General features: G+C 40.4%; 1 protein-coding gene across 1 annotated transcript; it reads right to left on the reverse strand.

Annotated features, from left to right (window-relative positions):
* Window positions 1–455: 455 nt before the first annotated feature.
* On the reverse strand, window positions 456–25077 carry LOC139445367 (autotransporter adhesin BpaC-like). Its single transcript, XM_071226501.1, has 16 exons — window positions 24998–25077; window positions 24414–24458; window positions 22257–22323; window positions 20411–20455; window positions 18054–18121; window positions 16486–16573; window positions 12573–12649; window positions 12362–12407; window positions 11617–11660; window positions 11427–11499; window positions 5527–5555; window positions 4262–4534; window positions 3743–4093; window positions 3478–3598; window positions 3134–3191; window positions 456–2269 (listed from the first exon to the last, which is right to left on the reverse strand). Exons 2-16 carry the CDS (start codon window positions 24436–24438, stop codon window positions 1394–1396), a joined length of 2241 nt encoding a protein of 746 aa, XP_071082602.1. The 5' UTR covers window positions 24439–24458; window positions 24998–25077; the 3' UTR covers window positions 456–1393.
* Between the last annotated feature and the right edge of the window lie 471 nt (window positions 25078–25548).

A 25548-nucleotide genomic window follows, 5' to 3' on the forward strand; every position in this document is an offset into this window, starting at 1 on the left:
CACGGGTGACATAGTTATATAATGATATATTTTAGCAGTGCCAGAGTCTGCTAGTCATTGGTTCAAATCCAAGATTCGTTCACACAACAATACTGAGGTTTATCTATCAGCACCATGCCCGTACTCGTGGGCTGCAGCAGGAAATGTCCATAATCTGCGTTAATCAGAGTTTCCCCCCACTTTATGTTACCTCGCGGTAAAACTGAAATACTCTTCTAACTCAATCACTCACCCCAGAGACAGGGAAGCTACTGCCCAGTCGAGGTAGCATCGCCACCAGGACGTTGTTTAGTCCAATACATGGCGGATTATATCACCCAGCTCATACAGACACCAAAGAAAACTGATGGAGGGGTGCGAATATTTGAATTTGAATTCAAATTGATCCGGTTCCTGTTATAATGGCACAAATAACAACATTTAAATTGTAATACAGTGAAATTTTATTGCTATGTCTGTGTAGTATTTATGTACATTTATTCGAGGTGATGGTTAATAAGAGTTGGATAAATTACAAAAACACAGTAAATCCCTAAAGTAGAGCCAAGATGACATACAATAAGGGTAAATTTATTAAGTTGTTGTGTAGGGGTAACGAAAAATAAACAAAAGATCATTCTGATCAACGAAAACAAAACGAATATCAGGAAAACAATGTGTAGAGACATCATTGCACACGTTAATGTTGACTTCATGAATGAGTTGATAGTCAAATGAACTGCTAACAAGTGTTCGTTTTCACAACGGGACTTGATTGATGTGATGTCAGCATGCTGGTTAGTGTTGTGAACATGACGATGCTGTAGTACTGACAATTTTATGTATGACAACTTCTTTATTTACTGTAAAGGCGACGTTTCAGTATAGATGCTTATACCGTTGTCAAGCAAGGCTGCATAATGAACATGATAGAAAATATATATAGTAGGTGGAGGATTAACAGTAACAATAATTGCATACATGAGGATTTGAACCCACGATCATAGGTTTCTTGTGTGTCCAAGGGACGCAAAATCTGCTCAACGAATTGCGGCCCTTTAGATGACATCAACGATCCAGTACTTTTGATAACTTCGACAAAATATGGATTTGTGTCCAATAGCAAGTCAGACTTGATTATTTACAGACCGTCGTCATATAGCTGGAATATTGCTGGCACAGGATATCAATCACCACCAACTCGGTTATCCGGTCAACGTGAATCTGACCTCTATGGACAAGATATATTCTCGGGTAAATGTATCGTGTACATGAAACGAGGTTGCATTTGTGTTTGTCAAGAGGCAAGTGGTATGCATAACCCATAATTGAGAAGTTCAAATCGTATATGAAAAGGCCACAGCATGTACTGTCGGGCTGAGTCTGATCCTCCAGAGAGAAGTATTCTGGATCATCAGGAGGTTCTGACTCTCTCGGGTGTCCCCTCTCCAAGTTTGGTGTAAATTTCTTGTTCTTCCTCTGCGGAGCGTTTCCCTTCCAGTTTGTTGTACGTGTCTTCTGGTTTCTCAAGGACGAAATATTCAGCTGCTGTCCCGTTGTTTCCAGCTGGCTCGTTGTCATCATTGTCAACAGCCATTGATCCAAATGTGTTGTATGTACCCTGCACATCAGTTCCTGTCTCAGTAGCGCCCTCTCTGACCAGTCTGTTGTATGTGCTCTCTACATCAGTTGTAGTCCCAGTAGCGCCCTCTCTGACCAGTCTGTTGTATGTACCCTGTACATCAGTTGTAGTCTCAGTAGCGCCATCTTTGACCAGTCTGTTGTATGTGCCCTGTACGTCAGTTGTAGTCCCAGTAGCGCCCTCTCTGCCCAGTCTGTTGTATGTACCCTGTACGTCAGTTGTAGTCCCAGTAGCGCCCTCTCTGACCAGTCTGTTGTATGTACCCTGTACGTCAGTTCCTGTCTCAGTAGCGCCATCTCTGACCAATTTGTTATAGTCGCCGTCGATCGGGTCATCCTTCTCCAGAACGAAGTACTCAGCAGCAGGTTGTAGTGTGCCGCCCTGTGCCGCCATCCCGGGAGCTGCTTGTGCCTGGGAAGACACACCTACTCCAGTCATGTCATCAGTTATGTCCACATAGTCCCCCTGGTCACAGACAGAAGCATCAACCCCGAACTGGTTGTCGTCTCCCTCTTTGATGTCGTCATACACATGTGACGGGGCACTGGACGCTTGTTGTACAGCTGAAACCTTAATGAGATCCGGGACTTGGGATGTCACCGCATTTGTACCAGGTGGGGATTTACCACTGGAACTGGTAGTGTGAATCTTAAAAGAAGCATAATTATAGCTTGTCAGTCTTACATAGCATCACTTCTATGTACCTGTTTACACGTGACATCGCACTGAATGACTACAGTCAGCTTGTTTATGATTAATTAACGTGCAGTTGTGATACCCGGCAATAGTTGTGAGCAGAATATACACCTTGAACATCGATAATATATTTACCATAATAAATCGAAATAAATGTTGCAATTACCATCCTAACTTGCATTGTTATTAACTTAGTCATATTCGTAAAACAACAAACTAATATCTATATGAATTCGAAACCATGATTCCATTATTGCAACGCTGAACAGTGGCTACCTATCTGGAAGAAGTATATTTCGAAACAGTATTTAGAAGCAACTTTGATATTTGTTATTACGACTGTTGAACCAACTCAACACTAATCAATCTATTATTTTTATCAATGTTATTTTTTGAACTTCTTACAATAATCAGAAGCATTTGACGCATCAAATGTGTTTTGATAAGATTGAAGTAAAAGTGAGTGTGTGGGCATTTTTTCAGCCATATTGTTATGAGAAAAAGTTTATATACCTGTACATAAACAAGTGAGTCATGAATACAAAGTTATCTTTAAAAAAAAGTATTGAAACATGTTTGGGCACTAACACTATTATTTATACAGTTTTAAAACACGGGCTAAAGGCCACCAATAACCAAAACTAGGCCACCTCGGTGGGGATCATATGGACTTACAGTACCTCAGCTTCCTCCGTGATACCCCAACAGGATTTACGTCATCACTTTAGCTACTGGTGGTGGTGCACAATGCTAGCCAATATTAAAAAACATGCTCAGCAATGAGTTGGCTGGTTGATGATTGTACAATCAATTTACCAATCCTAGATAGGTGTGGGATTCCTTCGTCCCTGCTCCATCTTCATCTTCTGTATGTCTAGAAATATTTAAGAAGATATCACTAATGAAGGTGAAGTTCAAGTTGATGGTGCTTGATGGAATTATCTGACACCAATTTACAAACAATTTGAATCCCCTCAATTTATGTGAATAATAATGGCGTCCGATAGGAGGATAATAATAATGTTCTTTATGTCTTAAGGTCTTTATGATTAATCAGACAATTTTACAATGGCCCACCTCAAAGATCATTTCACACATATTGAACACTTTATAATCATTTACTCGACTAATGTTATGGCATCTGGAATGTCTTGAAGTACCTTCTATTCGAGCGACATGCACGACAAAGGAATACGATGACAACCGTGATGACGACGCCCCCAAAGAGTCCTCCAACCACTCCTCCAACGAGCACTCCCATCTGAGATCCGTCTTGTTTATCTACGTGAAACCGTATGCAATGATTATGACAATAAGTTTTTCAATTGAAAATTCATTGATACAAATACACATTGCCTGATATAAATTATGTATTATTCTATTAAAATTTCTCAAAACCATTGGTTCACTGTTGTTTGAACAGACCTCTTCCTGCAAAAGCTGTATCAGTGGTTGTACCAGAGGCTGTTTTGCTGCTGGATAGACCAGGGGTTGCAGTATCTGTGCCGGATGCAGGGGATGCAGTACCGGTAAGTGTGTCGGATGCTGTCTTGCCACTCGCTGGACCAGGGGTAGGAGTGCCAGTGGGTGTGCCAGATGCTGTAGTATCAGTAGTTTTTGTGAAGACTGCAGTGTTGCTGGCTGGACCAGATGATGCAGCAATGGTGGATTCGCTGCTAATAGTAGTAGTAGTAGTACTTGTGATTGTGTCAGAGGTGACAACGCCCCCAAAGAGTCCTCCAATGAGCACTCCAATCAGAGATCTCTCTTGTCCATCTACGTATGCAATGATTATGACAAAAACTTATTCAATTGATAATTCATTGATATAAATATACATTAACTGAAATAAATTATGCATTAATATATTTTATTTCTGAAAGGCATTGATTCCTTGTTGTTTTAAAAGATCTGTTCCTGTAAAAACTGAATCAGTGGTTCTACCAGAGGCTGTTTTGCCGCTCGCTGGATCAGAGGTTGCAGTACCAGTGGGTGTGCCGGATGATGTTTTGCCGCTCGCTGAAACAGGGGTTGTAGTACCAGTGGCTGTGTCAGATGCTGTAGTATCAGTTGTTGTTGTGGAGACTTCAGTGTCCCTTGCTGAACCAGAGGATGTAGTAATGGTGGGTTTGCTGCTAGTAGTAGAAGTCCTTGTCATTGTGTCGGGGGTTGTGGTACCATTTGTCATAGGAGTAGTTAATGTCGTGGTTGGCGTGCCTAGTATTAGAGAGAGTAAAGCGTTTGAAACATGGCCTAAAGTCTCTACTACTGTTTTTTCCTTTGCTCCTTTGTACACGTTGCAAACGTACAGGGGCCTGGCGGCACAGCCGTCTTCAGCGCCCAAATTCGCTGTGCAGAGTGGCGCACTTTGATCGTGGATTCGAGCCCTGGTTCGCCCCGATTATGTTTCTAGATCTGTAAGGACCATAACCGCACTCGTGGATTACACAAGAGTGGTAAACGTATGAGCCCTGCATCACTTTCGGGCTTTCCTAACACATTGGACCATTTCCTGGAGAGCATATTGGACTTTAACGTCAGACATTCCGATCTGTTTAGTCTCCTCTTACAACCAGCATCATTGATCAATCTGAACCATGTATCCCCACGGGCCACATGGGGCGAAGAAAAGCCTGTCTCAGCCAGGGTTGTGGGACAAACCACGTACACTGAGAACGGGGTTAATCTAAACATTCATAAGAAAATTATTACTAATGTTTTAACAGTAGAAATGATAAATGATGACACCTTTAACTCTCTTCACCCCCTAAACTGTGACAAACACGGATAACATGATTAAACAGGAACACGATGCAAAAGCAATTCTGAACACATACTTTGTCCTCGTGTTTAACAGATATTCTTATGTTTCAGTGTATGAATTGGGTTGTTACACTGTTAACCAACTGTGTCTTATTTACCCCATCAAGAATGGCTCTAATAATGCATACATTAACTTGAAGATGAACACACAATACCACTTGAAAAGTGGTCAAAAGAAATAAATGTTTGGGAAATAAATATTTGGGATAACACTTTTTTAGTAAGGTACAGATTCTAGTACTTATTTGGGTTGAAGATGTTTGCATCAGCAGTCCTGTACGATCCTCGCAAGTTCACTTAACTATGTACATTACTTCTGTACATGTACATCATGCGATAAGTGAAATATTTGTAGTAATTTCTTAAGCTAACTGCTCTGTACTTACAATTCTTTGATTTCGCCTCGCAGACACATCTGCAAAACAGAGTTGCAGTCCTTCGATCATGCATGGATATACGACCTGTTGTAAATTCATTTTGTTTTATGCATAGAGCATAAATATTTGTTAAATAATGCTTTCGGTGTCATATTTATTATTGGAACACACGCACCCAGACTGTTTTTACTGATAAACCAAGTTAAAAAAGTGTTTTATGAAAATAATGAGACGTGTTTTCGCATATACATAGAATTATTCCGAGGTGACTAACTGCATTGAAATGTGATGTCACAAAACTAGTCTCGTCATTTCACATTATATATGATCTTACCAATCATTTTACATGTTGTATTCAGCTTTGTAATACTTTAGATAGTTCAAGATAAGGTTTCCAGAATTTTTTAAATTTCTATAATTGATGTTCATTTATTTCATATTTCACATTATGGTGATGTATCGAGCTGGGGGAAATCATATACATAGATTAAATAATGAATAAAATAAAAAACAAATCACACAATACTATCAGTATTTTCAGGAGGATTTAATTGGAGCCCCTCAAATATTTGTAAGGATGTGGGTGGTGGGGTAGCCTAGTGGTTTACGCGAAGACCCGGATTCCATTGCCCACATTTCTGGTGTACCCCTAAGTGACATTGCTGGAATATTACTACAAGCGGCGTAGAGACATACTCACTTGTATGGATAACGGTAGAGAACGAGATGCGAGCGTGCACACAAATCAGCACGATTAAATAAATGAGGTTGGTGGTGTAAAGCGTTGAATTGCAATACTATGCCGTTGTGATAACATGCTTTCAAGAGGAGGTTTATTGAAATATGTCTTATTAGAATATACACAACTACTTAGGACAAACAAATCAAATTCAAAGCTGATCTTTAAACATTAATAGGATCTTCTACACTAATATAATAATAAAATCAACAGTAATGCAATAATCACACTTGCTCGTGTAGTCAGCATGTGTAAGTTAAAGGTTATAACCAAGCAAAAACAAGAAACGTAGGGTCGTAGGGTCTGTGTTATCAGTCAATTAGTCCAAATGTGTCATTGGCAACTACAAGTATATATTCTCTGCAAAAAACAAAACGCAAAAGTGATTTTAGATGTATATCATATATATCGCATAAACCATCAACAGATGGTAATCGATTATTCAAAATTTGTAATCATCGTTGTCATTGACCTAAGTTCCATATGGCACACAGGAAACAGTAGATTTTCAAGGTGGAGGCCATCTCTTCCCAATATCTTGTATAGCCACAACTAGTGTCCAAAACTGACAGGCTTCGTTGTCCCATGGAAGCAATCAGAAATTGTGGCTTGGGGAATATTCGCCCTCTGCCTGCAGTGCTTGTTCCAACTAAAGGTGGTTCTGTGGTTGTTGTTGATGCGCTCGCAGTTCGTTGATCAAGCGCACCCCATAAATGGACCATATAGGGTTAAATCTGGAAACCTGCGGGGCTGTGGAAGGACCTGGATTTTGTGAATCCTGAATCACTGTCTTGTTGGAAAATGACGTTCGTTTCGGGAAGAACGTGTGACCAAAGAATCTCATTCGTGTAACCTTGTGTCAGTACATTTCCTTGCACTTCCACGATGTCTGTTCTACCAGTGTAGGAGATGGCTGTCACACCAGATCTGTCCACGTCCTGTATGCAGTTTCATGCATGGCGTTTCCCACGACGTATGTAAACAAGACGTCTTCCATCCAAACGGTGAGGTATAAAACGTGACTCGTCATTAAACTAAACTTGTCTCCATTGAAGCTGCGTTTCTTTAACCTTGACACCACTGACGTCACAGCCGACGATGCAGGTCCGTCAAAATAACACCTCGAACGGGTCGTCTAGCGTGTAAATGGTTCTGTCTGGGCTGACATCCCATGCAATCCTGGTAATGCGGTGGTTGTGGAGGTGATCGAGATTGTACTTTCACATTGACGTAGCCGTGTGAATCTGTCCTGTGCTCTAGTAATGATACATGATGGACCGGATCTGGGAGGGTCATGTGTTACAAATAACGGTTCCTAAGTTTTGTAATGGTGATTTGTGCTACATGGAACAAGCTGACTACAGCTGACGATGATTCTCCTGTTTGCAGTCGGCCGATTGCATTGTAACGTTTGGCTTCCGTCAGTCGTGGCATGTTTTCGCTGTTCACTTGCTACAAGACTGTGATGGCATGCAAATGAAAACAAGTGATGTTGCACGTGAATGTCATGTTGGAAAGTTTCCGCGCCATTCTCTCAAGTGGTTGTTTTATTGCGCTTTTTCCATCTGTTCACCAAATTTCTGCAGTGAGTCATTTGTTTCCATACAAATCAATCCCAATCCATTCAGAAATGACCAATGCAATTTTGGTATTAATATTGTATTGATGTCGGCAACACTCTGTAAGATATTTACGAATTTACTACTTAGCAGTTAAGGAAGAGAATGGATGTCAACTTTAATTATTTGTTTTGAGGAACACAACGTTATGGAGTACATGCTTATTCCTTTATCAGGTGAATTAATGCCATTCGGATGAGAGCATATATCTGTACATGTAAGGACAACAATATAATAAGATAACAAAAGGTGGAAACTAACAAGGGCTTGACACGTAGCAGGGGAAGCTAACAGATGATTGGCGGCTGATTGGTCTTTAGCAATGGTCAAATGGAAGCCAGAAGTTAAATTAGAACTGCTTGGTAATGAGCAATTGACAAATGGAAGCCAGCTAGATAATAGGCACTGAAAAAGATCAAAGCAATAAGTCCAAGCACTATTTATTAAAAAAAGTTGGAAACTAAGAAGAGGATGATTGGCGCTGATTGGTGATTAGCAAGAGACATTGGAAGCCAACACTTGACAGTTATTAGCACTGATGGTATGGAAGCCAGTACGAAGTAATGGGCAATGGGCAAACGGAAGGCCGGGGGTAATTAGCACTGATAGATGAAAGAATGGACATAGCAATCGGCAAATTGAAGTCACCTGGATAATAAGCACTGACAAAGATCAAAGCAATAAGTCCCAAGCACTGAGCAGATAGGTTCCCTGGTCACGGTTCATGGCTGTCTGGTGTATCCTGATGTAAATGACTTCTTGTAGTTTTCTTTGACGCCAGGTGTTGTTTGTAGACAGGATTTTGGTGGCTTGATGTTATGGTTTTGGTTCCTCGAGTTTGTTAACAGAGGTCCGATGTTCTTTGAGTCTGGTGTTGAGGGTTCTGAGGGTTTCTTCAATGTACTGGTGGCCACATGTATATGCATCCTTTTGGGTTTGGAACTAGTGCTGCTTGTGCCTCTGCCATTGGCTCGTAGATGGGTCTTGATGGGTTTGCCGCTAGAGAAGGTGACATCTATATTGGCTTTGTTCTTGATGATTGACAGGACCTTGGTAAGGTTTGGTGATTCTGATGGGCGATGGAGCTGTTTTGGATCTGGGATCGGGGTTCCTGAGGGTCTTGCAGATGGTTTTGGAGACTAGGTGGGCAGGATAGCTGTTGAGGGAGGTGAAGGTTTCCTTGAGATCGTCCAGTTCACTGCTGAGGGCATCAGGGTGGCAAATGGATTTGGCACGTCTGGTGAGGGTGGCGATGATGGCTTGTTTATCTAGGGATGGTGGCAGCAATTGTAGTGGATGTCCTGGTCTGTCTGTATATGTCTGTGGTACACTGATGTTCTTAGTTCTAATCATCTGTGGTTTGGAGGGACACATCCAGAAATGGAAGGTGTTGGTTGGTTTCAGTCTCCTTGGTGAACTGGATTCTCTGGTGCTGGGCGTTGAGCTCTGTGGGGTCGTTCTGGTGGGGCTATGGTGGTGAATGTGTTGTCTACTTTTCTGTACCTGCAGAGGGGTTGGAATGGTGCTGTGGGGAGGGCTGATTCTTCGAAGGATGTCATGAAGATTTCAATGATGTGTGGACATAGAGGGTAGCCCATAGCTATCCCGTTGATTTGTTTGTAGATCTTGTCATTGAAGGTGAAGTATGATGTGTCAAAGCAGCTGGTGGCTAGGTTGGTGATGCTGTCTATGGTGAGTTTGGTGTCTAGGTTGTTGATTCTATTATATAGCTTGTTGTGTAGGATGTCGCTTCTTGAAGAGGGATGCTGGTAAAGAGGTCAATAACATTATAGCTGACCATGGTGCCTGTGAGGTTAGCTTCTTCAGCTGGTTGATGAAAGAGGAGGAGTCGTTGATGTAGGATTTTCCATCTTTGCTTAAGGGGGCTAGAAGTCGGGAGAGGTACTGGGCAGTGTTGTAGAACACAGATCCTATGGAGCAGACTAGTATTCTGGCTTTAGGTGGGTTCTTTTGGATCTTCATAATTAAGAAGTTGACATCCATAAATTCCCTTCCTTATGTGTATCACTTTTAAATGCCTTTCAAAGACCTGATACTTAGCAGTTGTTGTTTTTTGCCAGGGTACAAGTTTTCAAGAAGATGAAGAACCGAACATTTGCTATTCTTAAGGGTAACAAATTATTAACCCACAAACTGCTTGAAAAACAACATTAATGCTTCAGGCTGTTTAAAAAAGATTACCTGGCACATAAAATCCATTTTTGCAAAAGGATTTTTAAGAACATTTGTTTTGTATATGAACTAAATAGCTCTACCTTTATATCCAGCCTTCATTCTAAATCCTAGCGCCCTGAGAAATAGTTTATAAAGTTGACTAACTTAGTGAATGCCACTGTCCTCTCAGACACTAACATGTCAACAGACCAAACAGCGAGTATGTTAAGCGGGTCCTATCGAACGAAGAAAGTATAAGTAGGAATCAGATATATTTTTATGAACACAAAGATCGTTATACCTTGGTAGGATTCGAACCTCCAACCTCTTCATTTGTAGTCTGTCACGCTACCACCTCTGTTACGTAGAGTGTTGTATTCACAAACTGTTAGTTTTCCTTGTCCCTATTGGATTTGTGTGTTTGTACATTCTTATGTAAATATTGTACCAAGTTCGTTGTAAGTCACGATGGTGTATGTGATATGCGAGTGCCTGTGAAACTGATTTGAACATCTAATTTTTAGATATTTTATATATCTCATTCATAATAGACTTGTAGCTTGATGATATACACTTCATGGAACATGTTTAAACGTATTTAAATTCTAAACATGTTAAAAGGTATTTTAATTCTAAACATGATTAAAGGTTCTTAAATTCTAAATATGTTTGGATGTTATGTTTAGGTGGTGTTCAGGCCACGAGGCGATAGCTTATTTCGTGTGTCTTGACTCGAAACGTGTTTAGATAGAAGACACGAAATGTGCATACTGTTGAGGATTGAAACACATTCCTAAACCTGTCTAAACGTGTTTACATTATTAACACATTTATACGATGTGAATTATACTAATCTCATACGTGATATGTATTATTCCTCAGCATCCCCATGCAGTCTACCAGGCGGGATAGTACATTCATTGTTAACTAACCTTCTGGCCGCTGGGACTAATTAAGTTAGTAGAATTTACTACACGTTTTCGTTATTTAGCGTCTTGCAACTCCTGCTCAGAAGATGTTTGATCAAGGTTACAACATTCAAGGCATCAGTAAAGCTTTCAAAACGTTTTATGGTAAACATGTAGAGGACACTTCCAAATATGAGGCATCAGTGACAAGAATGATGTCCGATGCAATTCTTTATTGAGACTTCTACCATATGATCTCGTGACGGGTGCAACCAGTGGCTTTTTGCGAACACCTGGAGAAGATGGAATTGAACAATCCACTCTGCCTTTGAGAGAGATTTCTTATGAATATGGGAAGAGTTTTGATGCTTATATTTACTAACTTTCTAACTGATGTGACCAATTAAGTCAGTAGAATTCACTAGACTTTTTCTCAGTGTAGAAAAATCAACAGTGTGTATTATGTACCGTATTTCTTTTTGGCAGTTCTTCTGACAGGAAATTTTCGTTTCAGATGTAGTACAGGAACAAGGAAATTCACCTGAAATTTAATATACGCATCAAACCATGTCCACAAGTATGTTAGAGAAAAACACACACATACATTATCTCATACCAATTTGGAAATAAATTTCAGGAAATTACTCGTTCACATTACCTGGGCCTATGCATGTTTTGTTCAACTGATTCCCATCTTCAGATCTGGAAACAAGGGATATATTCAACATATAAAATGTCGTGCCACACACAGAAATATTATGATAATTCGCTTATCTGAACGGTACGACTTCAATAAAAGCATTTGCATTTACATGCGCTTTCGCTCATTTGGTATCATCACTATCTGATAGTGATTCATAAACACCTGCTTATGTAACAGTCAGAATTGTACAATTGACTCAACTTTTAATCGGGATTTCTTATGATTATGGGCATGGCTTTGTCACTTTTATTAATATAGAGTGTTCGGGAGATCCTGGCACAGGGAGTCTGGTTAGGCTAATCATCAGCTCTGGGACCTTGCCCCATCTACACGCAGTCGAGACAGCGGAGGGGACTTCTCACAAGAAGAGCTGTCTAGTCGAACCCACTGAGAAAGTTTCGGAGAATGTGACGACTCCCCAACACCGCAACCTTCTGCATTACCCACGCTATCCTGGTAGCAAACCCTATCACCCTGCCAATGTCAGTTAGAATAATTTGGAGTCGGACAACTCGGTGCTTGGGAAGGCGGGCAGGCGGGCAGGCGGGCGGGTTGATGGGCGGGTTGATGGGTGAATTGTTTGCGTGGGTCGGCGTGGTTTGGTGAGTGGGTGAGTTAGTCGATCAAACTGTGTAAAGGATATTATGTTTGTCATATACCAGTGAAAAGTCATTTTTAAAAGTTGATAAAAACTACGTACGTGAAAATCACTTGTATCAGCGCTATGTCACATGTTTGGTTTTCACCTGAAACATTCATAATATCTTATAAAACATCACGCAGAATATCACGAATAAGTAGTACAAAAGTGTATGTAATACTGAATGATGCCGTGATTGATACGGTGTTTTACATACTTGGTATTAATAATCGGAACACTCACCAACCCACTCACTCACTCGCTCACTTACGTTTGAGCAGTTGTCGCATGACCTTGTATTCTGCCAAGTAACGATAGTTTGACATGTTGCAGGTTTGTCGGTGGACACTGAAGAAATAATGACATAGACCTTCATAAGATCTCACATTACAATCGCATAATAAGATAAAGATCTAGGAACGTATTTGCGTCAAATTGGAAACAATACCTTCCCAGTCACTCTCTAATTTGGGTATCTCAATTATTGCTATACAGACAAGCTCTGACTGATTCTTTGGGGTGTCTTTTCACCGACTCTGTGTTCAATTAATACAAAACAATTCAAAATACTAATGCATCAGAGCACAATCTGTGAAATTGTTATGGTCGTCACTAAACAACCCATTTGGGGAATTAAGTAATATAACTCCGATCTCGAGAAACCCTTTATATACATAGTTTGACATCATACATATACTGATATATGTCAAGCGGTGTCTAACAGTAGACGGTGTTGGTACAAGCAAACCATTTGAGGCTTCGAACATGATTGAGATCTGAAATGGATCTAGAACACCTTGGGACACTGGCAAACGCAAAATTCGTAGCGGTGCCTGAATTGTAACACGGCTCGGAGTCTGTATACTGTGTCTGAGTGGGGTATTCAAGTTAAACTGGAGCATCGTATCTGAGTTATAACCATATATTCCTATATCCCTATATGTCTATATAAGTTCTTTCATCAATTGATGTGATGATGCTTTCATATGATTGTTATTTTATTCAAGGCTTGTCAACAACTGCAAGCTTTTCAGCTGGATAGATTCATGCCAAATCCGTTTCTTCTTGTTTTATTTTTGAATTCCCCCGGATGACAACATCAAGCACTGACATGACTCACAAAGACATTCAACATTCAGAATGCGTTGTGACCCTAATTGGTAGGTATACGAGAAGATCTGAGTTATAATAGGTCTTCAGCAACCCATTCTTATGAGGAGACTAACGGGATCGGGTGCTCAGGCTCGCTGACTTGGTTGATGCATGTCATCGATCCCTATTGCGTGGATTGATGCTCTTGATATCAATCACGGGATTGTCTGGGTCAGATTATTTACTAACCGCCGTCATACAGTCGGAATATTCTGAGTGCAGCGTTACAAACAACAAACAAAACCAGAAGCTACTCATCAATAACGGTCTGATATAAATTTTGTATGGCACAGCACATGTAGTTTGCCAGACAAATGAGCAAAGTATGTAAGAAGTCAATACATCCTAATAGAGTAGCGACCAAGCCTTAAAAAAGGCTTATATAAGGAGTAACCCCTCCCCACAGTAGAACAAAGCACAACCACATTTTTCTTCAAATGATGTCATTTATGCATTAGACAATGCTGGTTGTGGTGATTTCTTTTGGCGGCAGACGTGTTTTTGGTGACAAAATTAGGTAAATCAAATAAAGGGCTCTAAACAAGTCAGTTTGCATATTGTAATGCTCATTTTATGACAAAATTAGTACACTGACTTAGGAAGCCTACAATAAAACAAATAAACAATTAGCAAAATTGTCCTTGGTTCCAAGCAGTGTATCGTTATGTGACACAAGAATGTGAGTTCCAATAATTTTCATAATATCTTATCCTTATCATTCTCTCAGGTAATATTTAGTCATCTAGTGTAATCTCTGTCTCTATATTAGAGGTGGGCACTCTCCATCGACCCATCCAACGTTTAAACAGTTTGGGTACATGGTGTATCTTGCTCTTTGATGCTTACAATACGACATGAACACCAAGCAAGAGATTAAACATGTCAATTTGTACATTTCAACACTCCTTGCTCGACTATTTATCAAAGCAAAGTGATGACATTTTCAGGTAATCAAGTATTTAATGTCTAAATGTGTTTCAATTGGACATCGCACAACGGTTGACATTTCTCTTCTGACTCTTCTCTTGATATAACCATTGTTACGTCAGTAGATGTATGTAACGTACCTCGTGTTGACTCGCGAGCGGTAGGGGGCTCACTAATGAATGCCACTAATAACTATATTCCACAGTTTTCATGAGCATGTTATGTTCAAAGCATGTTGATATTTTGGGATAATGAGCCCCTGACATGTGTTACATGTCATTAACGTGTTGAGTTAAAACACATAAAGACTTTGTTCCTTTCAGCGACATTAATCCAAACATGTTTACAGCTAAGTATGTTTTAAGCCTGTTTTATACCATAACTCATTATTACAGTCTATAAATGTGGTAACATCATGTGGTAACTTCTTATAGACAAGGCCCTTAAACTTCAGTATTGCAGCAGATAGCAAAATATTTTTAGTTATAAAACGTTAACACCAGAGAACAACCAGTCTCGATCATCCGATTCTTTTTTGAGTATACAGATTTTTTTTGCCTTACAACAAAATAGCTGTGAAAATTATAAGAAGAGATCACTGAAAATCGTGGAAATTATAATCATGCCCTTCCCTATCGGTAACACTTGCCACTCACACAATTTGTATGAAACGTAAGCATTGTATGTTGCCTTCCACGCGACGGTTGTCTTTAAAGCCAGAGAATCAAGTAATGGACAAGACAGAAAATCCAGTGACACGATAGTGCATTACAGCTTTTTTGTTGAAACTAAAAACTGATATGTTGATTTTGGATTACGTCTGCTGTGTGCAAGTGCATAAAGGTGTTTGTAACGCAGCATGGCAACATAGGCAGAATATTGTTTTTATGCCATGAGTATAGATATTTCTCGGTTATATCACGGTCATATTCATTTGTGGTTACTTTTGACCACTTTTGACAGTCTAGTTATAGCGAACGGTTCGCGTTTTGTCGTTTAACTGACTTTCTGAATGTTATGTTATTACTTTCGATATTCTTACAGGAAAATATATATGTTCTCTGCTTCATAGTGTTAATTCATCTGATGAAGGAGTAAGTATTTACTCCGGAACGTTGTGTTCCTCACAATAAAGAGGTTGGTGTCCATAAATTCTTTTCCGTATACCTTTACATGTCTTGGGATTGAGTCCACAATATCATCTGCTTGTCCATTTGAATGGGGAGCAGTTATTTTGTGTTTGTTTCTTCATATACCCAGAACCAGAAGTGATATTTGTATGTGCATTTGTATCATTTTTTTTAAAACTATTCATATATCAATTTAGAACTTGTCCTTCGAAGTGACATTGACCTTCAAATCTACCTCCTCGGTGGTATAAATGATCATTGATCTTAGGCAAACCTTTAATAATATCCTACACAGAAAAGGTATTTGCAACAGTGATACGTATGTGTTGTATACAACTATTTGTAATGTAATTAACAATGGGAATATATATAATTGCACATTTTGACACACTGGAGAATGGTATAACATTTTACCTACTTTTTAATAAATTATAGAAGTTATGTGGAATATGAACACTGTCATCTCATATGACGTGTCGGTTCGTTTTGATGTATCAAATGGCTTGGTTGATAATACTAATAATTCATTACGGTTCAGTTTCCCATAATTGGAAAATGTGAATAGCCCCAAATGTACCATATTTTGGCTTTTTTTTAACTAATAACTCAATTTGTGAGAGCAAATTTAAGAAATAATAATTATTCAAGTCTACTATGTGTAAACTTTCACATAAATAATAAAGATAAGAACTCATTGCATGTGATACCTTTTTAAGTGACTTTATTTTATTTTCTCTATTTTTACAAAAGAAATGTGCATTTTCACCCCAAACAATATCTGCCAACAAAACATTTGACCACAACTATCATTTTCTTGTCTGTTGGATACAAAAGCATAAGGAAAATCTAAGCTCTACTATGGGGATGGATATGTCGGCAGTTTGAGTTGGAAGGTCTGGCCACTACTCTTCTTTGCTCGTGTAAATATGTGAATCCCAGTTAACAGTGAGTAATGGAAAACAATCTAAAACTTACATTTTCATACTACATTTGTCACTTGTAATCTCGTTCAATTCAGGTATCAACGGCACAGGCTGGTTCTGTTTCCACTTTAATTTCGCAACTGAAACAATCAACATATTAAATGTTACACATGTCGTCGAGGTGTATTAAAGGTATTAATATTGTACTGCACTTACAATAACATTATTTACATTGGGCAGAAAGGAGCCAGATTGGGATGTTGGGGTTGTAAGGATCAATTGCTGGTTCAGAAAATGATCTTTGACGAGGCTAAAACTTACCACCGTAACCTCTCAATGTGTTGGATAGACTACAGAAAAGCTTATGGTTCTGTACCTCACGTATGGATTTTGAAGTCACTGGAATGTATTGAACTCCCAGAGCGGTTACTTACTCAAGCCTTTAATGAATTGCTAATCAATTCAACTTGAGATATATTTGCAGGTGCAGATGGAACCCATATCTATTAGAAGAAGAATATTTCAGGGCGATTCTTTTAATCTTTTGCTTTTCTGTTTGTCACTAAATCCTTTAAGCTTTTTGTTAAACAAAGAGGATGGTTATTATCCTGGACCTCCTTAACACTGATCCCCAACACCTCTTACTCACTTCCTTTACATGGAGGAACTTCTTGTCAAAGGAGAATCAACTCTGAAAAAACAGATTCTCCTTGTCGAGTCCTTTTCTAATGATATCGGCATGTCCTTTGGACTCGAAAAATAAAACATTCTTCACCTACAACGTGGCAAGGTAGAAGACGGAGGATCAAACAGTTTACTTGGGGGAGGAGTTATTCACCATCTCCGTGGAAGGTCAGGTCTTGACAAACTCCAAAATGACCATATCAAGGAAAGACTTCGTGCAGAGTACAAATGTAGACTTAAGAAAATCATAATGAGAGGGCATGGTTTGATTAAAGTATAGGCCCTTTGTAATAGAATTGTATTGTGCACTTTTGCACAAAATTATTTGTCTTTTCTGAAACGAGCCAAGGATGTGGGACATAAGCTCAATGTCAATGTTGATTTTGTTTATGGTTCTGTACTGCTGGACGGTACAGAAATGAATGTCAACTAAGTGAAGTGCCATATCAAATCAGCCAATGCTCAGTTTTTAAAGGAGAGGCTATCTGAACGATCACTGCATCGAGTTTGTTGAGTATGAGGTGTGTTGAGATGAACAAGAACCTTGCTGATAAAGTCAGCTGGCCTAAAAATTGAAACAGAAAGTTTTCTGTCTGCTGCTCAGGACCAGTCACTTCCCACTCGAAGCCGATTTTGCATCAAAATGTAAATATGAAATGTAGATTATGCAGATGTAGATTATGGGGGGTCACAGAAATCTCTACTAAAAGTAAATTGTACAATTCCAACTATATCATGAGCATGCGTCCCTGATTACACCAAGTTTTCGCGAAAAGGTGAGGGTGTTAGCCAGCAAGAGGTACATAATTATGTTAAGGTAAATCTGTAATAACATTTGTGCCTCATGGAACTTAGAACAGTTAATGTCATAGATCGATATCCATATATTCAAGGATATCGAATTTGACTTTTTACCGTAGAAATAGGATTTCTTACTGGTTGTTTCTGCCAAGATGGTAACATTCACGTGGATGATTTTGACCTTCCAACATCTTTTCATCGTTCTGAGGAGAAGAGCAATTAGGGACAATTACACACAGAAAGTCATGTTTGAATAATATTGAGATATAGATGACGTGATGATTTGTTTATTGTTATTTAATAACAAATACTAATAATAAGGAGCGGAGTGCCATCATCGGGAGCGTCTGAATGCCTTGTTCCGATTTTCTGACCAAAACCGAAATATTTTGACCTGTTTCTGTGACGGTGTTTTTATAGCCGCAATTAAAGAACTATATGCTCAACTATATGCTCAACTATATGTTCGACTCTTTTTGAGTCGCTTATGCGTTACGTACTCCCGCTGTTAACGTACAGAACATAAGAACATTTTTTTTCGTCTACACGTGCTTGTCGTAAGAGGCAACAAACCTATTGACTGAAACTGAACTGGTTCGAATGTTGGTACGCGACTCAAGCTTTTCGTGATTTAGTTCAGGTAGACATGAGCTCAGCCTACACTGACACAAGGAGATAATGCATTCTGAGTGCACATGAACTCGCTATTAGTTATTAGTGATATAGGTCCCAGGTAATGTATGAGAGACGTCTCTGCACTTACACTTCCCCGGGATCGTATATAACACAACCGATAACAACTCCCTGTGCTGAAGAACGCAATAAATGGATACTGTGATGTCACAGAGAACAGTACAATGACATCATTTTTAGATATCAACCATTTCAAATTTGCAATTTTGATGCCTGAATAAAGTAACTTTCAAAAGTATCTGGTTAAATCCTTGCAAACAGACCGATACCCCTTTGTGAATGCATGAGAAAGGAAATTATTTACACGGGTAATCTTTATCATAAATGTTTGGTGAAACAAAAATTAATACAATAAACCACAACAGACAAAAATATAGACCTGCATGACTAGATTTATTATAATCACATTACTGTTTTTTGGCATAACTAATGTGACACTTTAGGGCAATGTCGGTCGGAATTTGTGCCAATTATATGGCAAAAGGCCCTTTGTACATGGGAATACACTCCTAACCTATTTCTTTTATTTTTTCGTGGCTTGGTTCATTCTGGCTTCATGGTACCGAAACAGAGGAATAATGAAACCAGACACACTTGGCTGCACCCAATTCCGTTAGTTGCCTCTAATTCTCACAACTTGAACGCTCATCTAAAAGTTTCGTGAGGTGACAGTTTTAGAAGACTGCCTGTGCCAATATAAGATCGAAACGAGGGTCTTTTGCGACCTGACTAGCGTCTTATCTACTTGTCCAGTGCGGACGGGAAACCAATCTGAAGACACCGATATCCTGCCAGCTTTCAACACTATTCCAGATTCAAGAATGGAGAACGTGCAACATTATTCCAGATTCAAGAACGGAGAACGTGCAACATTATTCCAAATTCAAGAACGGAGAACGTGCAACATTATTCCAGATTCAAGAATGGAGAACGTGCAACACTATTCCAGATTCAAGAATGGAGAATGTGCAACACTATTCCAGATTCAAGAATGGAGAACATTCAACACTATTCCAGATTCAAGAATGGAGAACGTGCAACATTATTCCAGATTCAAGAATGGAGAACGTGCAACAACAGTCCAGATTCAAGAATGGAGAACGTGCATCACTATTCCAGATTCAAGAACGGAGAACGTGCAACATTATTCCAGATTCAAGAACGGAGAACGTGCAACATTATTCCAGATTCAAGAATGGAGAACGTGCAACATTATTCCAGATTCAAGAATGGAGAACGTGCAACATTATTCCAGATTCAAGAATGGAGAACGTGCAACATTATTCCAGATTCAAGAACGGAGAACGTGCAACATTATTCCAGATTCAAGAATGGAGAACGTGCAACATTATTCCAGATTCAAGAATGGAGAATGTGCAACATTATTCCAGATTCAAGAATGGAGAACGTGCAACATTATTCCAGATTCAAGAACGGAGAACATTCAACACTATTCCAGATTCAAGAACGGAGAACGTGTCCAAGTAAAGACACTCGGCAGTGACTTAATCCTTGTCATTCTTGAGTGCATTTTTATTACAGGGTTTGGTACCACATAGGGCTTATAAGAGCCAATATTGCCTTTTTGTGACTGTAACGCTAAATGTGTGCATTTCAATGTAATGTGTTAATTATTCATTGATCTTGTGTGGTTGTTTACGCATGTCAGAATTAAGTCCTGTACGAACCTTTTTCTGGGTTAATAGTCGCGTTTACATTTCGCAACACAAGTAGTCAGTGTCTTAGTAATAATTATCAAGACATAGATCAAGCCTACAGGAAACATAAACAGTCCATACCCATAAATGTGAATCGTATATCCATCGGCATCGATGTCTGTTTTCCTGAAAGACGCAAGATCGATGTAAAACGATTTTGACCTGCTTGAATGACGACCACTGTTGCATTTAAAACTATCTATTAAAAAGCATTACACAATATGTTAAAGACATAGGTATTCGTGCAGTTCTGGAGCTAAATATAAACAGTTGTGTTTCCATCTATATATCACTTAATGACTTAATGTACGTTTCTATTGAAACCCTTGATGAACAACTACTTCGTTACTAGATTCCTGCTACTTAGGCCAGCCTTTAACCCACTGTGTCACAAGCGTGTCTTACAGTGTTATCATATATTGAGAAAGGGCATAAGTCATAGAGCACAATACTGGAACATTCCATCTGAAGTCGGTGAAATCGAGAGATCGCTTGCAGACATGTTGATGTTATATAATACGAGTGCTGGGACGGGCTGGACATTATCGACAGACTGAATACGAATCACATGTCACAGCTATATAACAGTGTTTTACATTAATTGAACAGCAGTTCATGATACAAAAAGCAATTTTATATGTTTCAAAACAAACCCACATAGGAACAAAAAAACATAATTGTGAAAACAATGACATCCGGGAGATATTTTTTGTCAGGTAAATCGTACAGATGATGATTGTGTCGAGATTTTCTGAAATGTCCCCTTATCCTGCCAGTCACAGCACACTAAAGACTGAACACCTGCATCAGAGCACCATGTACTTGTGCCCGTCACACTACACTAAAGGCTGAACACCTGCATCAGAGCACAATGTACTTATGCCCGTCACACAACACTAAAGGCTGAACACCTGCATCAGAGCACCATGTACTTATGCCCGTCACACAACACTAAAGACTGAACACCTGCATCAGAGCACCATGTACTTATGCCCGTCACACTACACTAAAGGCTGAACACCTGCATCAGAGCACAATGTACTTATGCCCGTCACACAACACTAAAGGCTGAACACCTGCATCAGAGCACCATGTACTTATGCCCGTCACACAACACTAAAGACTGAACACCTGCATCAGAGCACCATGTACTTATGCCAGTCACACTACACTAAAGGCTGAAGCCTTCATCAGAGCACCATGTACTTATGCCCGTCACACAACACTAAAGACTGAACACCTGCATCAGAGCACCATGTACTTATGCCAGTCACACAACACTAAAGGCTGAAACCTGCATCAGAGCACCATGTACTTATGCCCGTCACACTACACTAAAGACTGAACACCTGCATCAGAGCACCATGTACCTATGCCCGTCACACTACACTAAAGGCTGAAACCTTCATCAGAGCACCATGTACCTATGCCCGTCACACTACACTAAAGGCTGAACACCTGCATCAGAGCACCATGTACCTATGCCCGTCACACTACACTTAAGACTGAAACCTGCATCAGAGCACCATGTACCTATGCCCGTCACATTACACTTAAGACTGAAACCTGCATCAGAGCACCATGTACCTATGCCCGTCACACTACACTAAAGGCTGAACACCTGCATCAGAGCACCATGTACCTATGCCCGTCACACTACACTAAAGGCTGAACACCTGCATCAGAGCACCATGTACCTATGCCCGTCACATTACACTAAAGGCTGAACACCTGCATCAGAGCACCATGTACCTATGCCCGTCACATTACACTAAAGGCTGAAACCTGCATCAGAGCACCATGTACCTATGCCCGTCACACTACACTAAAGGCTGAACACCTGCATCAGAGCACCATGTACCTATGCCCGTCACACTACACTAAAGGCTGAACACATGCATCAGAGCACCATGTACTTATTACTTACCAGCTCGTCGTCCCCTGTGACCCGGCCGAGCAGGTTGTGGCAATACAGGTGACAAGGAAGAGGTACACTGTAAATGTAGTTATGCATCTATGTATGACATGCAAACAAACTGCATCATTCACCTGGTCTTACCCTGCATATGCGATGCAGACTGGGCACTCAGTACAGTTTATACAATGTGTAACGTAAGCTTTGTACAGCTTTAACGAAGATGTGCTGAAATGTTTACTGTATATATATATGTTTCGAATTTACTTGACTTTGCATGTGCTTGTGACGAGTGAACCCGGTGGGCCATGATACGCTCACATTTTCGCGAACACCTGGTATCATCACTGTTTGAAATTGATTCATAAACACATGCTCATGATGTAGTCGCAATCGTACAATCAACTCTGCTTTATGCAGAGATTTCTATTGGACATGGAAAGGGTTTTGTCGCTATATATACTCTTCAAAAAAAGAAACTTGACATAGATGTAAAACAACTTTTTGCCAAATATCTAAAATAATTACATTAAATGAGAACCAAATAAGTGAAACAGAAAGATGATGAGTCTATAATTCGCGAAAACACATGCAAAGCAAATAAACGTAGCGTTTGGAGATCAATTTTACAGCTTCATCCAATGCATTTAGGCATGCAGGCCCCCCTGCTGAATGGGTATAAAAATCCACATCAAACGGCTATCCATACAGTCCTTATAACGGCAGTAGAGGCGGTGACAGAATGCCAAGACTGAATGCAGCTCAACGGAACAACGCCAGTGGGAGATTACAAGCTGGAGCAACTCAGCAAGAAGTGGCCAGGCACTTTGGCGTATCCAGACAGACAATCTCCGCACTGTGGACCCGATACATCAACACCAACAGAGTTGACGACAGACCAAGGTCAGGAAGACGAAGGGTGACAACCCAAGCACAAGATCGATACATCGGGCTGCGACACCTCCGAGACCGCACTACCACAGCCACGTCTGCAACCATACAGATCCCTGGGGTACGCAGAATATCAGATCAAACGGTACGCAACAGACTGAGGGAGGCTGGACTTTTTGCACGAAGACCTGTTCGACGTCATGTATTGACCCCACGTCATCTGGCGGACCGTCTGCTTTGGTGCCAACAGAGGGTTAGATGGGCACGTGCAAGGTGGAGAAATGTACTGTTTACTGACGAGTCCCGTTTCCTACTCACACGTGCTGATGGGCGCACACGTGTCTACAGACGTCGGGGTGAACGTTACGCCCCCAACTGTGTGCAGCAGGTTGTCCCATTTGGCGGCGGGAGTGTCATGGTATGGGCCGGAATTCATCAGGGTGGTAGGACGCCTCTCGTGCATGTGGCAGGTGCATTGCCAGGTGTGCGTTACAGAGACTTGATCCTACAGCCTTACGTTCTTCCTCACGTCAACGTTCATGGCGGACAGTTCCAGCAGGACAACACTCGACCGCATATTGCACGTGTTTGTCAGGACTTCTTACACCACAACAACATCCAGACATTACCTTGGCCAGCCCGGTCACCAGAATTGTCCCCGATTGATCATCTGTGGGACGAGTTGGATCGACGCGTTCGCAGAAGGAATCCACCGCCCCAAACACTTCCAGTGCTTCTTGATGCACTTCAGCATGAATGGCAGCACATCCAACAGCGTGTTATTGACAACTTGATTGCATCTATGGGTCGTGGGTGTCAAGCGGTGATTGATGCATGTGGTGGGCACAACCGATACTGACATTTTCTGTACCCCTGTGACATTAACTGTATCGTGTACGTGTGTCTGTCTAGGTGACACGATTAATGTTTTGAACATTGTGTACACTGATCTTCAAACAGTGTTTCAATTATGGTTTCTGTGTCCTATTGTGAAACAATCGCTTTATATTACATTTTTAAGTCAGTGTCAAGTTTCTTTTTTTTGAAGAGTACATATATACATAAGCTATATATACGTAGCTCTCCACAGTATCTCCTTCACTGTAACATCTCAAAGTAACAGTTAATATTACCTTTTTCTGGTTATCAAGAACATCAACAGAGAGCTTACTGATTGTATGCAGTCGAGCTGAAACAACTCCCAAATTCAAATCATTTGGCTAAATCCACCAGTTACCCACTTATCATAAAGTTAAAAATATCTTAAATGTTCAGTACCTGTAAATGTGCACAACTTGTCCATTGGCCTTTATGTTTGGTGTACTGGAACGAAAGGTTCGCAAGTATTATATGAAACTGACATGCTCCAGTTAGATGTGTTGAAACATGGAGGACTGTGGTTGGGTATATTGTTTTACTGACGTGTCTCGCGGCAGTTGGTGTATTTAGTAAACAACTTGTGTGTAGTGTGTCTTCCTTGAATTAAGCTCATTTTCTATAATCTACTAAATAAAACTTTTTGACATTAATACAAGTTCTATCAATTGAAATACCCATATAAAGGTCTCTTATAAGAAAAGAAGACGTTGAGATACGTATACCTCATATTAGGACATGGGTTAGGCATGTGTTGATAAGGTTGACCCGTCACCAATGACATGGGTACGCTGCGTGAAGAAATGTCATAAAGCCACGCACATACATACAATGTCTCTTGATTGATATTTGTATCAAGTGTTTGTATCTGGTCAATATGCGGTGGGACTTCCGTATGAAACGTAACACTGACCTAGAAAATTACGGTTAACATTAACATAGATGGAGACCTTTGTGTGATTGGTTTTCAAGAAAGAAGAACTTACCGCGAATAAGTTTTGCACAGCATGAAGGGCAAGCCTGCGTAACAGCCACCTTCCCTACAATCCTCCACCCTGCTCACGTCCCACCAGGAAGCATATTTTTACTGTATTTCTAGCTCACAGGGAAATACAGCGCTCTGATAACCATAAATAGAGTTGGTCTAACTTTCGTGTGTTTACCTTGGCCTGTCACAAAGCATGACCGACAATATCACCACAGGCTAACAGACATGATGTTGCACTGTGACATTCACAAAAAGGCAAGCCTCCTGGGCTTTTGTTGATGGGTGGTGGGGTGTTTGGGGTGGGGGCCATGTGTTGACTGGAGTGTTGTTGATGGGTGGGTAGGGTGTTTGGAGTGGGGACCATGTGTTGACATGAGAGTTGTTGATGGGTGGTCGGGTGGTTGGGGTTGGTGCCATGTGTTGACTGGAGTGTTGTTGATGGTTGGTGGGGTGGTCGGGTTAGTGGCCATGTGTTGACTGGAGTGTTGTTGATGGTTGGTGGGGTGGTCGGTGTGGGGGCTGTGTTGACTTGAATGTTGTTGATGGGTG

This window comes from Haliotis cracherodii, unplaced genomic scaffold (assembly GCF_022045235.1).
Source record: "Haliotis cracherodii isolate W230 unplaced genomic scaffold, xgHalCrac1.p SCAF_6, whole genome shotgun sequence".
NCBI lineage: Eukaryota > Metazoa > Mollusca > Gastropoda > Lepetellida > Haliotidae > Haliotis > Haliotis cracherodii.